The sequence below is a fragment of the Papilio xuthus genome, unplaced genomic scaffold (genome assembly GCF_000836235.2).
Source record: "Papilio xuthus unplaced genomic scaffold, Pxut_1.1 DF825946.1, whole genome shotgun sequence".
Lineage (NCBI taxonomy): Eukaryota > Metazoa > Arthropoda > Insecta > Lepidoptera > Papilionidae > Papilio > Papilio xuthus.
In genome coordinates, this window is record NW_013532703.1 from 14,611,609 (window position 1) to 14,628,882 (window position 17,274).

At 34.2% G+C, this 17,274-nt stretch overlaps 1 protein-coding gene across 6 annotated transcripts in view; it reads right to left on the bottom strand.

Annotated features, from left to right (window-relative positions):
* Khc-73 (Kinesin heavy chain 73) overlaps window positions 1-17,274 on the bottom strand; it is an 85,856-nt gene that overhangs the window by 24,635 nt on the left and 43,947 nt on the right. For all 6 annotated transcript variants that reach the window (XM_013320918.1, XM_013320917.1, XM_013320914.1 and 3 more), the window contains exons 4-5: window positions 5,659-5,786; window positions 4,291-4,440 (exon numbers count right to left, since the gene is read on the bottom strand). In XM_013320918.1, the coding sequence (XP_013176372.1) occupies window positions 4,291-4,440; window positions 5,659-5,786 (278 nt within the window). The remainder of the gene's footprint in view (window positions 1-4,290; window positions 4,441-5,658; window positions 5,787-17,274) is intronic.

Genomic DNA, 17,274 nt, shown 5'->3' on the forward strand with positions numbered 1-17,274 from the left:
GCCACGGTTCGAATTGAGGAATGTGAGACGGATCTATTAGAAATACATCGTGGGGTCAGACAGGGGTGTATCTTGTCGCCCCTGCTATTTAATCTGTACTCGGAAGCAATTATATCTGAAGCACTGGAGGAGTTAGGGATCGGTGTCAAAGTCAACGGCAAAATCGTCAACAACCTAAGATATGCAGACGACACCGTTCTTATAGCTTCATCCGAACAGGACCTACAGGTATTACTAAACAGGGTGCACGAGTGCAGTTTGCGGGCTGGGCTAGATATGAACGTGTCTAAAACCAAATTCCTGGTTATATCGAAAAAACACATCAACCCCAGAATCACTATTGCAGGGAAAGACATAGAGCGAGTGCGGAAGTATAAGTACCTCGGTGCCTGGGTTCATGAAGAATGGGACAGCGAACTGGAAATACGATCCCGAATTGGAATGGGCCAGGCAACTCTTAAAAAAATGGGTAAAGTTTTATGCAACCGCCAACTATCCATTAAGCTCCGAATAAGAATACTCCAGTGTTATGTCTGGCCAGTCGTATTATACGGTAGCGAAGCCTGGACATTGAAAGCCAACACCCAGAAGTTCCTCGAAGCTTTCGAGATATGGTGCTACCGTAGAATGCTACGCATAAGTTGGACAGAGAAGATTTCCAATGTGCGGGTCCTCCAATGTGCGGGTCCTCCAGCGCGTCGGCACAAAACGCGAATTATTGCAGACCGTCAAAAAGAGAAAAGTTGCATATTTAGGCCATGTCTTGCGACACGAAAAATATGAACTTCTTCAACTCATTATGATGGGCAAAATCGCAGGCAGAAGACGAGTTGGAAGGAGGAGAAAGTCGTGGCTAAGAAACATCCGGGAATGGACCAATATTGCCAGCGTTGAACAACTTTTTCGCTTGGCACAGGACAGGAAAGGGTTCGCTGAGCTGACGGCCAACCTCCAGTAATGGAGAGGCATTGGAAGAAGAAGATTTATACGACGGTCTTATGGGGCAGGAAAACATCGTGATGCAATCTGCACATATATATATGAGAAGACATTCAATGATATGTGTGACGTCAACAAACACTCACTTGGCCAGCGTGGTTGACTATGGTCTAATCACCCTTAACTTAGGGTAGGCTCCGAGCCCCTCGGTGGGGACCTATAGAGAGCTGATGATGATGGTGATGATGACCGTCGTAGGGATATTATGACATGTTCAAACATTATTTTACTTCGTAAATATTTTACTCGCACAGTTGGCCAAGCAAAAAAAAAACACCATGTAATCTAAAACGTTTTGCCATTACAAACAATGTAACATACATTGCATATCCGCTTACTAAAAAGAAATGTTTAATACTAAACTTCAATAAAGTTATACATTTATTAAAGCCTTACTGCTACTAGCGTTTGATATTAAAAGTTTAATATCCGTCGAGAGTGATTTCATTTTAGGTCTACGAGATATAAAAATAATGTGTATTTTGAAAATATAAATATAAAACTTATGTGTATAATACTATTAATTTATTCATGATGGATTAAATGCGGATGGTAACATAGGTAGAGGAAGACCGAAAAAAGTGTAGATGGATTATGTGAAAGAGGATATGCGTAAGGAATGAATTAAGATATGAAAGCTAATAGAAATGCATGGAGTAGTAAATATTATGCACACTCCATAAGGAAAAAGGCAGGTTGATAACATTGAAAAAACCGCAATTAATATTATCATTATTTGATTGCAGCCAAACCCAACTAAAACCTACTGTATTTCAGAAACATAGCTGATTTAAATTCCACACTACAGAACAAGAAGTTACGACTTTCCGAGAACAATAAAAGGTCATGATAATGAAAAATCGAATGCTTTTGATGCGATTAGATCACGAGGGACAGTGATAGCCGTCAACGTTTCATGCGAGCCAATCCATCACACGCCGAAAGATTTATGAACGCTAAAAGCCAATAACAAAGTCATGCACGCTGGATTGGCCGGAAATATTAATGTTTTCGTCATTTTTAGAACAGGCTATACCAGTCGTAATTACAGGCTAAAAATACCAACTGATAGATCTAACAAATTAGCCTTTTTATTTCTTAAGGATCAGAACCAAAGTATTATATTATTATGACCTGTTATCCTATAGAAATAATCAAGTAAAATATTTTTAGAAATACTTAAGTTTTTTCTTACAAGAAATTCTAGCTCGCGGAAATCGTGTGTTTCAAAACTTTTTTCACATTTTGCGGATAAAATATGTACACCAACTAAGAGAACGTAACTTTCTTTTTCATTTTAACCAAAGCAAAGCTTTGTTGAATGAAATCTTACAACTCCTAACGTAAAGTGCGCTAAAAACTTTTAATTTTTATGAAAAATTTAAAATCCTAGCATTTTTTATAACTTCTGACCGATGCTTATGGAAAAGGGATCGTAATTTAATTAAAAAAATAATCATATGACTTTTAAAAGATTTTATGCAAATAGTATCTAAGTATATGTTATATCAAGTTAATAACAATAGGGAAATACATATAGAGCTAGTGGACGTTGAATAAGTAAATGCACGAACTGTGGGAGGTTCCATGACAAGCGCTATCGTGCCGTCTCAGTTCCATTTGCAATATTGATGAGATCGATTTCTCATTATGCGCAAGTTAATTCACACCGGCCATACTAATTCTACACGTGTCAATGAATGCTATGTAGAAATGTTAGTTTTTGTAGTACTTTATTTACATAATGACCAGCTTTGAACTACATAGTTATAGAAAAATTTGAATTTAGAACGAACGATTTTGAAACTAAAATATAAGTTATTAAATTTTTAAATATAAAGTTATAAATGAGAATGTTTTGTTACCAAATAAATGGAATGACATTGAAAAATAGAACGGCGTCCTTAAATTTCATTATCGGACAATATTCAAAGACAGTCAAATTAGGGATTCCCATCTTCCAAATGGAATTATTCATGAATACTCCAATCCAATAAAGAGGGTTCTGTGAATCGATTTGTTTACTGCTGGCGAGAATTCGTATCTAAAAATATTTCATATGTTCTCGCAAGAACAAAAATATGTGGTCAAAATTGATCAAATAGTAGATATAGAATTTCAACATCAAACAAAATCTTCATCACTTCAAGAACACAAATGAGTAAAACTTCGCTTAATTTACATAGAGATCAGAAAACATTTAAATAGAAGGCAAGCAGTAACGTCGAGTTCACCACTTAAAACACAAAGATAACAAACTTTGGTAGCAGTATAAGAATAATTAACGCCAGAATTACAAATGGCCGTACTGGCAGCTTACAAAATTGTTGGAAAATGCTATTTTCGAAGGCAATGGTTTGAGGCTTGGGTCAGGTTCGAGAGAAATAACGAGCACTGTTAAGCGTGTAACTTTGTAATGGAGCTGTCGAAATGGCCAATCAGCCTGCGAACAACGATTTAATCAACGCCACTGCAATTTTTCTCTTCCCGAGTAATTAAGTTTGCAATCATTACTTAAACAATCTCAGGGAACAAATTAAAATGTTCTCCTTTGAAATATAACCGTACCTTCCGAGAATACTACGTTGCGTCTTCGCCCTACATTTGTCTTTGTTTCCGAAGTTTTTGCTTAAGAATCATAAAATGTAATTTGAAGAAATGTGCTTTGTTGAATTAATTTACCGTAGTACTTTACTTTCCAAATTTGCTTCGAGGAAGTAAAAGGAACCAGATTCCAAAGATACATTTAAATTTTAAACGTATGTTTTGTTTATTTTTATATAATTAAAAAATATATATAAATTTTTTGCAATTTCTTCCATTTCATTTTAATTAGGAAATTAATTGAGGCTAAGAAAACAAAACTCACCCTCTTTAAAGTACATTCTGCAACTTAATTAAACTGCATTTTTCTATGCTTCTAGTTATCATTTTAAAATGAACCTTCATAAAGCTCAACAAGGTTTTATTTATCAGTTCTCCGAGATCCCTCTAATTAACACTCTGATAAGTGGATTAGCAACTAAGAGCTCAGAACGCTCAATTTGAATTTTCAATTGCACACTTGATTGAGGTCATCATCTTTACCTTTGCGATCTATTTTTAATTTGATTTTCAAATTAATTTTTTCTTCAACCACTGCAATATTTAGTTTAAAAGGCTTATAATTATAAGTAAAAGTATTTTTGTGTAGTAACATTAATTCTAAGCTTGAATCCAAGTTCAGATAATATGTTTTAGTACCTACATGTATTATGGATGCGTACTCTGTTGAACAATGTCATAACAAACCTGAAAAGATGTGACTGCTAGCTGCGAGAGACCATCAACATAGGGTCCGAGCACTGCATGTTCGCGAACGCGCAGCGAGCGTCGCGTCGTCTCCGGGTCCAACAGGTCATGCACGCGCTCGTTGTAGATCTCCATGTACGACACCTCCACCTGGAACATCACACCTATTACATCACATGCTTTATAAAATAACGAAAGCAAATACAAACGAAATAGAATGTGACAAACAAGAAAGAGGCCATCTCAAAACATTAAAATAGTGAAGTAACATTAACATCAGCAATGAGTTAGTACATTGAATATTTCAATGTTCAACAAATGTTTGTTTTGGTTTTTAATCAGTCTAAAACGATTAGGAAATTTCCTATTTTATTTTTGATGCACAATACTTAATAGAATTTATAATAAAATAGAGCTCAAAGTAAAAAATACCCCTAACAGTTCAAAGTGACCATTACTATAATTACATTCCTCGGAAAATTTGCATGTAGAAGGATCGCAGCTAAAATAAGCATGAATGGAATCCCTCGGGAGATTTATTCCTAGCCCTGAATACCGTTACTGCGCCAAAGGTAGAAAATAAGGTAAAATATTATGAAATAAAACACGCTGCCGAATATATTATACATATATTGTATAATACATAGAGCTGAAAAAATCATTATGAAAATTAAAATTTTAACATAAATCATTACTTAACACAACGTATCGAAGAAATAACTTAAAAATATATTTGTGACTAGCTGTCGCCCGCGGCGCCGTCCGCGTGGAATGAAACAAAACCTAATTAGGCTATTATTCGAATTTTTCTCACCTTTTAAACCTTTCCTAGACCTCTACGAACATTTCAAGATCAGGATAAGATAAAAACGGCTGAACCGCTCTTGAGTTTTAGCGAGACTAACGAAACATAAACGAGTTGTTTAAGTCTAATAAAAGGTTTGTAATCACTCTTAAAAAACGTTGACAGTTGCAAAGTTTAAGCGTCATCCTTCCGAATACCCACGGGCAATGGCTGTACTTTCACGGTGACAGTTGACAGGGAGATAGGCGCTGTCCTCTAATCCTGAGGAGGGTATTTTTCCTGTCCAATAACATGAAATGGACTCAAAGATTTTATTTTATTTTTAGTCGAAAACATTTTAAGTTAAAACTCGCCTATCCTTGCGCAAAAAGCTTTATCATTTCATTTACACATAAAAAAGTTTCTACATACACAAAGAAAAAAGCGTTTCCTTGGAACTCTTGCAGATATAGACGATCTTGTGTGATTGTTCACACTTATAAACCAACCCTCTGCGAATTTCCCGCCTCATCGTAATGAGAAATAGCAATTTATTCATAAATAATCATAGTTGTTTACTGTACCTTATATGTGAGTGCGGGCGGTGACTGCTGCCTGGCAATCCTCTCGAAGAGCGCGTCGCAGAGGCGCGGTATGATGCCCCCTTCGTCCGCGCCCGGTGCTCCCATCATTGTATACGATTTGCCGGAGCCTGTAACAACATCTGTCTTTAGCAACACAATAATAATTCGTTAAAGACAGCTGATTGAGTTTGGCTACGATAAACGGTACAGTTCGTATACGGCAGCCATCGCAGTCTTGTAACACTCGCAACGAAAATCATTCGTAAGATATTGACTTACTGAAAATAGAATTAAAATCACACAGACTAACCTAAAGTCTAGTTGCTCTCCTTAAGGTAAGTTGTATCATTCAAAAGGTTTATGTAGTAGGTACAGGTTTATGTGGTAGGTTGTACCTAAGAAACATTTATAAAATTTTAGTCCTTAAAATCTTAAAGTTACTTTTGATATAAGCTTCGAAGTCTTAAATTTAATATTTAAGAAGTGTCTGTAAACGATCTCTTAGAAGGAGTTGTTTATCATGTTGTTAACCAGCTTTACGTAATATGATAACAAAAGACGAACTTTGAACACAAAAGTTACGACGTCAAAAGGAGTTTATTTTATGTTTATTATGTTATCATTAAAATATTGAGACGATTAATTAAATTAATTAGAATTAAATTAAGGTTGTATAATAGAAGAGCACTTATTTACGAACTTTCATAGGGTTTCTTCATAATGAATACGTTTAAACTAAAAACTAATTCAAAATTGTAACCGTATCTAAAAATTTCACTTAGCTAATTTAATTTAAAAGTCTACATATAATATTAAAGTGAAATTCTCTTCTATAATTGTTTCAAATTGTCGCAGCCGAGTTGAGACGTAATGTGCAAAACTTTAATTAACGTCCCGCTGTCGAACGCGCACTTCAAACCAACTAAAATAAACAACTTGTTATTTTATCTACAACTTTGTAGACATTGGAAAACCTTCTATCGCTAAGTTTAGTTACTTTTTAAACAAATATGTTAATTTAAATAGAATATTCTTATTTTCATTTCTATTTTATTCATTACGGAGTGAATTTTTATATCTGAATCTAAATATCTCTAAAAATCTAAAAATGAGAAATACATATATTACATTATATAGATAATATATTAGAGATTATTATAGAGATAATATAAGACATATAGATAAATAAACAGTATATGTGTTTAAAGTAAGGGATTTAAACGCAATCCTGCAAGCACTCGCGTGCACCATTTCCATTTCAGTCTAGCTTAGGAAAGCTTTTGATCGGGATTTTCTTTAAAAGATACCTAATATTTTATTATGCGTATAGTCCATCTTGATTAACTACAGTTATCCTAAACATTGTTTATTATGGGTGTATTTTTATATTGATAACATGTTTCGACACAAATCGCTAAATTCCGATAATCGCAAACATATAAAAACTTCATATTCACATCGCAAAAACACAAAAGCTACATTCAGATTGCATTCGCATAACTTTTTCTGTGGCTTTGTATAAACTTTTCATGTCGTAAACTACGATATAAATCTGAGATGCAACACAATACCTACTCAAAGTTCTGTCTTCCGTTACACTTCTGTAATGGAAATATCAACTTTAACTGCAACATTTACTTATTATTGTTTTTCAGTACTGGGGAAAGGACAAAGGTCTCAGAAATTTTAACCGTACTCAAGCAGTCTTGACGTAGAAAAAATATCACTTTTGGTGTGTAAGTTAACTAACAAAACATTAATGCTACTACAAAACACCTAATAGGGTACGTAGCGTCTATAAATGGCTCATTTAGTTCACCATCTATATGGACTTCCTAGTAGAATGCACTAGACCGATAGCAAAGAGCTTTTAGAATCCTCCGACTGTGTGGTTCACTAACTATTTGTAATGAGTTCGCGTACGGACGAGGGATGTATGTATGTGGGGGGAAGTATGATGCTTCATGCGGTACACTACATTAGACCTGATGGATACATACAATACGTAAACAGACAAAAATAATATATTTAAATATGCAAATATCTTAGAAAGGTTATTATTTTTATTTAATTCGTGCAAGGAGTCGAGGGCGACAGTTAGTATAACATAACTACTAAATCCAGATTATAATTGGGTAAATGTTGAACGATTTCTCTTTAAGAATACACTCTTTGATTCGGAATAAAACACAAAAGAGCGTTCTTTTGTGAGTCAATCTCATCACAAAGGAATAAAAGGAAGGACTTTTTACAGCGGTGATCTATTTCTGAATAAAGTAACATTTATGACTTAACTTTTATCACAATCAAAGTTAAAAGAATGCAGTGATCATAAAATCATATCTTTAAAACGATAAAAATACACCTTTTTATAAGAGTTTAAATATTACTTTAATATTTGTCAAACATGAGTAACATGTGTATTAATCATTATTGTATTACATTGAGCTAATTAACTTATCAAGGTAACATGATTCTATCGAAGACAGTATAGCAAACATTGAATCCTTGAAATAATATTTTCCAAAGATTGCATATCTTGCACTATACAAATTAAATGACAAAATAGATGAGAATCGATCAGGTATGCGTGTGGGAGCGTTATCTACAACATAAATTAAGAGCATAACTAGCCACGCGTATGCATTCAAGGAGCAACCACCATTATTCTTCGAGACGATTTTACGATAACGTCAACTTTAGTATCCTAAACATAAACCATGATGTAAATTGTTTGTCGTACGTGGCGATACAAGTCAGATTTATTAAAGTATTCTTTCTCTATTACTACATGTGCCAACGCAGGGCGAATTACGAACATAATATCCAATCAAAATAATTCAATGTTTAAAGTAGACTCTACAATATTAGTCATGAAAATTCATTAGGAATACGGAAATAGAGAACCAACCGTCCTATCAAATCACATAGTCATTATGACCTCACTTAAACAACTGTTACTGCTTGGGGCTACTAGAACTTAAATTCGCTTTAACTGAAAAGCTGCAGAGATTTGTGCTAGCGGTAAACGAACTGGAACAAAATGCATTGACCTTTTAAAGTTTTAATACAATTGTAGTTGCGGCACTCGGAGCCAAAGTGTTACTCTAGATTGGCAGAGATAAAATAAAATAAGATCTTGGAGAACAGGGCTTGGAGTATGAAAGTCAGGGCGTGACTTCAGCCTCGTGTGAGGGATGATCGCGCTCTCTGGCGCACAGCCAAATGCCTACGCCTACATCTACCGGGAAAGTTAAGCTCTATCCTATACTATTCTCTTTAATACACAGCACTGCAACATAGTTTCAAACAGAATATTTTAATCGTATTGCATTATGTAAGTTTGAACAAGAGATATAGTAGATGTTCATAAGCCGGGCTTTGTTGCTATTTCTCGCTTATAAACCTTTATTTTTAGAGATTTCTGCTATGCAAAATATACACCTGTTCACTAAATATGTATCTTTTTCTAGATAAAAGTAAAGCTAATTTATTAATGTTTTTTTTTCTCACGTTGAACGTTATCGGCGCAACACTAGCCTTATTCAAATATCAACGCTTATGTTCCCTCACTAATCAATCTGACACTCGACTTGGTAACAAAAGCGAGCCATTCACGCCAAAGAATTCTAACTAATAATGTCTAAAAGTCCAAAGAAACACTGGAGCATATATCAAACTATTAGAAAATACTGAACTACAAATTTCAATGTCAATAAGAATCAAAGAAGATTTTGTCTTAAAATGTGCCGCGGTCAAAATCCACCACTGATATTTACTAACTAATAAACTCACGATCAAAAACACGGGAATTACAAACTCTATCGTATCAAACCTAAGAGCCGTGACATATCCGGCGGACACTCTAGCTACAGCTATAACATCAACGATGCAAAGCACCCAACCTATCATTAGTACCAACTTAGTTGACAATAAACATCCGTATTTACTATTATATTAACATTTGATTAGCACTGCAGTGTCGTATTTTGCAGCAATATTTAATTAACGGACACGGCAGGGGCGGAGGCTGTCCGGTCGTAATTGGGAATCATTTAACGATCATCTCTCGTATATAGAGAGGAGCGCTGCAGCGGGGACAATTAACGAATGCAAACACTCACCCTCCCAAGCTATGCTTTGGTCCAAGTCTTACGAGGAAATTTATTTTAATTTTAACTTTCCTTATTCGTTCTTTAATTTATTTTTCTATCCGAATATCATTCACATATTAACGTGGTAATTACTTATGGTTAAGTATATAAAGACAAATTTCCATGTATAATTTTTACATAACAAACTAAAATGTATTGGCATCTCACAAAATTGGTTAACATCGCAATTTCTTAATTAGGTTTGATATCAAAACAAGTCCTATCTCCAGCCCTATCTTTAGTCAATTGGAAGAAATCGGTACATTAAAATAAAATAAAAAAATTGTAAAGTACAATAAAAAACAATAAGAATGCAGTATCTACTTTATTATAAAGTTAAAAATAGTGAAGATTTTACATAAGATCAGCTTAAAACTTGTTCCACAGCGTGGCTGACACAAAGCTGGCACCTGCGATTTTAGGTCACCCGGACGCCGTACCTGCTTAAAACTCTTTTGTTCCCGTTCCCACGTAGCTGCGCGACGCATTACATACAAAAATATATTTTAAAGACGAGACTTGTTCAAAGCTTTTCTGTTTTAATCAAACGTTATCCTTGTTATTATAGCGACAAAGTAATTAACTTTTTACAGTATACTATTGCATATGTAACCTGATTGTAATGTAGTTTGATATTTAACAGTCATTTTTGGTATTAATTAATTAATCACATTAATTGTATTATTGAAAGACTCCTACGGCGTAACAAGTAGCTCTACGCCGTAGAACCAATAATATCTACGGTTGATAAATGTAACCCAATCATAAATATCTCATGGAATCAGTTACAAGACAATGGTCAAATACATTTAGACTAAAAATATCACATTTTTGATCCGTGCCAATGACTGAATTATCAAAGACAATGGGAATGACGACATGTTTTAGGCAGGGAATTTGGTGTAGAAACGAACAATTATTAACTTAAAAAAACTCCACAAGCTTTTAGTGGGTACGAGTATTTTTGTACGTACATTTAAAGTCAAATTACGAAATCTGTGGAAATACGTAAACATTTTGTATAACACAAACAAACCCCTTTGTGTTATAAATTAACATAAACAAAGGAATACTCCGGTAGACGAGACAATTTGTCTGTTGCTAAACAAGGGCCAAAGTAAACAACGTTAGAGTTCTAGGGTCAAATGCGGTCAGCAAACTGTGCGCGTTTACTTAACGTCGTTTGTAATTCGTGTTCCTTGGGGCAAAGCCTTAGAGGTCACACACTGCGACTCTACCTTTGAATTGTACGAAGTTCACAACTAAAAATGTTCTTTGTAATATTTAGCTATTACCAACTGTTCGCTTGATAGCTTGTAAGGTTAAAGAAAAAAAAAGGTTTTCTTTATTTTACATTCTACTAGCTGTCGCCCGCGTGGATATATAAAAAACTTAATTAGTGTAGCCTAGTGTTCTTTCAGACTATGTTCTATACGTATGCGAAATTTAATCGAGATCCGTTCAGCTGTTCTAGAGATATCTTCAAACACCCATCCATCCATCCACATCACATCCATCTAAACATTCGCATTTATAATATTAGTAAGTTAAATAAAAAGCAGCTCTTTAAAAAAAATGAATAAATAGTATTCTATGTCCGTCTCCTGGCTCTAAGCTACCTCCTCACCAATTTTCAGCCATATCCTTTATTTTTATATATACATATAGATAATCTTTGTTTTATATATATAGATAACTATTCCTATTAACAACATTTCAAAGTGACTTTTTATTCGATAGTATCTTAAAAGTTTCCTGAAACATGGAAGAGCTGATAGCTTTTTCCGGTCTTTCAAATAGTTTTACAAACCGCTGTGCATCAAAAGACGGATGTTCAGCAAAACTTGCAACCGAACAAACTTTAAATTGGCTTACAGAGTTCTGGTATACGACGAACAGCTTCATAAGCTATATATGATATAAGTAGAACTATAAATGTATATGAATTGAGAAGATGAAAGTTAAATGAGCGAGTTTATGTGTTAGTCATTTAGTCAGAAAACTCAATATAAAAATGATAAACTATTGCAAACCTTAATAGTAAAATGTTTCCAAGTATTTTCTTATCACTCTATTTATAATATTAAAACACTGTCTTTACATTTTCCTTAACGCCGCCTCAGTAGAGAGTACCATCCTAAAACGTTAAGAGCTTCGCACAAAGCACTTTTACACTGAAAAGGCCTTACGTAGCGCACGTAAAACAATTTTCTCGTTTCAGAATCTTCCAGTACAAGTCTGAATTGCTTCATCACGTAGCCGAGGGCGAAAAAAAATGTAATCGCAAAAATGTAGCTGTCAACCTTCTAGCGGGGTGTCTCGCAATTTCATGTAAATTCGCACATCCCTGAAATATTTCCTGGGAAATCCTACAGATGTTCCGACAATTGTTTCCTTATTACTAACAACGGTAAGGAAAGTTGAAAAACTGGTTTAATTAAACTAGAGTTTCATAATCCATTTGAGAAAAACTTTGCATTTTACCGTATTACTTTAATTTACTTTTGCAAGAATTCAATGTAATTTTATAGAGATCATAAGACAACAAAAAATAAAAAAATACACAAAATAAAATATTTATTACTGCTCAATCCTCTACGCTAACACAGCACGTGTTTGGGACGATTCCAAAATAGGTTAATAAAAAAATTCGAATGTGCAACAAAATGAGTATGTAAACGGGTCTGAAACCGGAACTAATAACAGCATGTGGGCACATTATGCATGGCAACGTCCCAGACATCGCGGGGGTTCAGTCTCGCTGTTTACTTTCAACATTATAACATACGATCTACATCAATCTTTCATACGCTATTTCAAGCTCGAAAAATAAGCATACAATATTTGAATGTTTTTGAATTGCATCTATTACGATACAATTTTGGCATTATTTCGCATTTCAACTTCCTTAAAGGACTTTAATACCATTATTTTTGCAAGTACACGAGTAAGCAATATGCATTTAGCCAAATAATTATTAATTGTGGAAAATTTTTAATCAATATAAAAATTAATAAGTAAGCTCTTTTCATCATAAATATGTGAAATGGTATTTAAGGTCACTGTCGGTAAATTTTCTATTTTCTTACGCATAAGATTCACACCTAAATGTCATATTACCTTTCGTAGAGATTACAGCTATTCCTAATTTTACAAAAATTAAAACAATCATAACATACAACTAACAATCACATATGTGTGTCGCTATGCAGTTGCGTAAAATGCATGCTCGGACGCACACAAACAACTATAAACACTGCAGTTAGGGTTGTCAACTTTTTTTAAGTTATAAAAATCGATATTAAAAAAGACGATACTCGTTGATAAATAAATTCCATGTATTGTTGATGACAGTTCAGATATTGTAAAATTCAAAACTGTCGTGTAGTTGATCAACATTTCGAACCATTGTTATAATATAAAATAAAAAAAAGATTTTAATACTTTGTTACCGATTAAAATGTTAAATATTTTAACTTCAACAAAGTTGGCAACCCTAAATTCGCAATACCGTCGCGCTAACAAACAGTTATTGGCACACTGAAAACACGGGACAGAGGCACAAAGTGTGCTCAGCGAAGCTATCGTTTCATTTTACTAAATACAGCTTTTATTGTTCCAATTAATATGAAATAGTTCACGGTATGAAATAAACAATAATAGTTTTAGGCCTTCTTAACATTCAGCATAAAAATGCATAAGAACCATAATATTTATTATGGTGAACTCATCAATATTTCTTGTCTTGAACAAATTTTCCTTGTAAAACGATATTACGCGATCATAGAGCCGAGACTTAGCAAGCCTGTAGTGCTTGATAGCATGTGGAGGTTGCTAAGAGCTAGGGATATTATTATTTCACAGAAAATGACGACACATAATATGCCGAAGGAAATGGAGTACGCTATTGAAATACCAATGCGTCTGGGGCCTTTAATTATGCAAGCCCTGCCTTAAAAGTTATCGTCAAAACTGAAAGACGTGCAAACGCTCTTTAAAATGTTCGCCATGGCTTGTTCCCTTAGCTACCAAATATGGCGTCACATTTCAAGTAGTACTCTCGTCTAGACCTTATAAATAGTTTGAGATTAAAACTAAAGGTGAAAATTTATGTTTAAAATTATCCGAAGAGAAAGTAAGAACAAAATGTGTACATCAACAAAGTAAGTCATAAATGGATCATCTGATTTAAATATTAATGAAATAAAATTTAATAACATAGACATGGTAAATAATGCAGTGCAGACGAGAAGCATGCAGTGAGATAAGCGAATGTGGGCGCGTAACACGACATTGCTCTCAGACGCAAAGTTGTCACAAAAGTGCACATAGTTTAACGCCAGGGTAATTCGTTCGAAGCTTTGTTCTACGACAATTACTTGTTTTATCAGAAGCTGCGACATTGTTTGCTGATCTATGATAAAATTGTATGTTGAACGCTTCGAAGCTTTATTCTATGTTGTTTACGTTTGGCTTATGTAAGAGTTTTCTTTACATTTATCGACAAACAAGGTAAATAAACTTAAAGAGGATAAAGAGGGGACTGTGTAAACCTTATAACATCTATAATACAAAGATATGGAGATAAATATATTAAAATCAAATAGCACGTTTAAATTGTAGAGAAAAACGATTGTAATAGTGTAGTGCCACATCACGTAAAACAAACATGGGTCCCGCGCTTGACACGAGTTTAATTGCCTCGCCGAACGCGTAACAACAAATGTTACAGCCGCGACGTTACAAAATAACAATTTCCTAGACTACTGTTAAATTAAAACTGTCTTTTTAAACTGACATTCCAATTTATTATTTCAGAATATGCATCTCTCGGTCTATTGCTATATCGACAAAAGGACTAATATGAACTGGAAGTAGCATCTTTTTTCACATAGGGAAACTATCAGGTCGGGTCGATTCACCCAGTGTAATAGTATTAACGAATTAGAGTAAAACAAATACCTGTATAACAATTAGACACATTATAAATACCCATCTCTTTACCTGAGCGGTAAATTCCACAAACACGGTGTCTAAGGAAGTAGGAGCAACTGTAATTACATTTCTCAAAAGAGGATTCTTGACACAATTGTGCCGGTTTATGTAATTCCCTCAAGAGTGCATTACACCTAAATTCTAGCTAAGCGTGCACTTCTCAAGGCGCAGCCACAAGACGTAAAGTGTGGGCGCTTTTGACTCTACCTCAAGATGTAGCCACAAAACGAATATGAAACACAGTGTTCGTTTTAATTTCGTGTCAATGCGTTGAAATATTACTACTAAATATATGACGAAGTATCCCCCATATATCTTACAAAAGCAAAGAGACTTAAAGAACTAATTAATTGTCAGTAAGCCTAAATGTATCCTTAAATATTATTTGTCTGGATTCCACGACCCCAAATTCTAAATTTAATCGTAACAGTGAAAATGTTAACGATAATCGGATACAGCTTTATGAATATTTGATGGGTGCTTAATTTAATATTGTATAATTTGCGTACAACAGAATAAATAATTTTCGATGTACATTGCTAGCAACAGTCGCCATCGTTAATTCCTTGGCGGTAGTAAGTTATAACTTGTCCCGGGTGCGAGCCCTGTTAATGACGCCGTTTTCCTCTCAAATTGCATTTCATTAAGGCCACGCTAAGCTCTAGCTTTGGGCGAACACCCTCTTGATTTAAGACGTCTTAGGAAATTTCTACGTTAACGAAAACATACACCTTAATAACGGTTATATTATATATTCTGATACATCTTTTTTTGTAGATTTTAATTAGGAATATTTCTGCTAGTATATAAATGAAAATACATTGTATATTTAAGACATAATACATATCAAATATTGAAAAATTGGGGCTTTTATCTCGGCTACTAATAAAGCGTATAAAACTTAATCGATTATTAAACGCATTCCCTGTACAAATACAAGGCTTTAAACATGTACGGTAACTTTCTGAAAGCACATGGAATTTTAATGAAAAGGCTACGACGTATAATGCCCGCATTCTTTATTCATAACTGCTTTTTGAGAGAACTCCGTGTGTACGATGTGATTAAAAGTTAACGTTCCTATCCCGGTCATTGCGTATACATAATAACTAATATTTTAAATGTTTATTTTATAAAAATACTAGTTGTTACCGCTAACTCCGCTCATCCGCAATTAAAAAAAACTTTTTAAGTAGCCTATATGTTCTTCCAGACCATGTCCCACATCCATGCCAAATTTCATCGAGATCCATTGAGCCGTTCTGAAGATAACGTAATAATATAGATAAGTCAATTTCCAGGTGAGTTAAATCGAAGATACATAAATAGAAAAAATCCAATTAAGCAGTATTCAAAATGTCGCAACGTCACAAACTGTTTTAGCTCGTTGTGAATGAATGGATCGAACCGAGCCGTTATTAAATCACTCTGTATTTTCCGGACGGCAAGCGCAGCGCCCCCTTGCGCTCGACTCTCGCTCATTTGTCGAGAGCCTCCAATGTTTTCATGGCTGAGAGGCACTTGATTTGTCTCACTACTTTTCAGAATATGATTAATGTTTAGACATTAAATAAAGTTTTTCTTTAATATTAAAATACTAATTATTAGGTTACTGTTAAATTATTTAAATATTATTGATATTCCCGAAACCAGAATTACCACGGAAAAACTGACAAGCATAGATTTTAAATCGTTTTTAATAAATAAACCCATTCAAATTATGAAAAAAGCTACATTTAAAGTGCACTACGGCTTCATACCAAATAGGTCCTAATAATATAGAGAAATTCTGCATGACATAAGGTAAAATATTAAAGAAAGTGTGAGATATAAACCAAATATACGTTTGGTACATTTTGGTACACATGACGGAGATATATAAGGCAGAACGTAAATTTCACGTATATTATTCGCTGAATGAACACTTCTACGTCGGTAATAAGACCTGCTATTTAAACTGAAATGCGTAACATGTGCGTTGGAGCAGCCGAGTTGGAGAAAGGCGGATTAAAGTGAGGGCAAAGAAAATTCTGAAAATAAATAATCGCACATTTTAATTATATTATGTAATTGGTTGTGAATTTTTGTTTTAAATTTGACAATCCTAACCAAACACAAAAAAATAATTTACAGCCAACAGTATAAAATATTTTATATACAATTTCCTACAAAGAATATCCGTAAAAAACTAATTAGTCGACACAAAAAATGTTGCCAAAAAGGACAATTAATGCGGTTAATCCTAATCTCGTTTATGACAAGGAAGAAAAGAAAAATTCCTTCTCGGGACGTGGACGATAAACAAGATTAAAATTTCTCGCAGCTAGTGGGCGAGCAGCGTATAAATCTGAGGGTAGCCGCCAGTTGAAATGCTAGTTTATAAACAACGCTCCCAAGCGGAATACTAATACTGCAGGATTTAAATTTACAGCCCAAGTGCGTGCTTTATGGAAACCTTGATTTTATA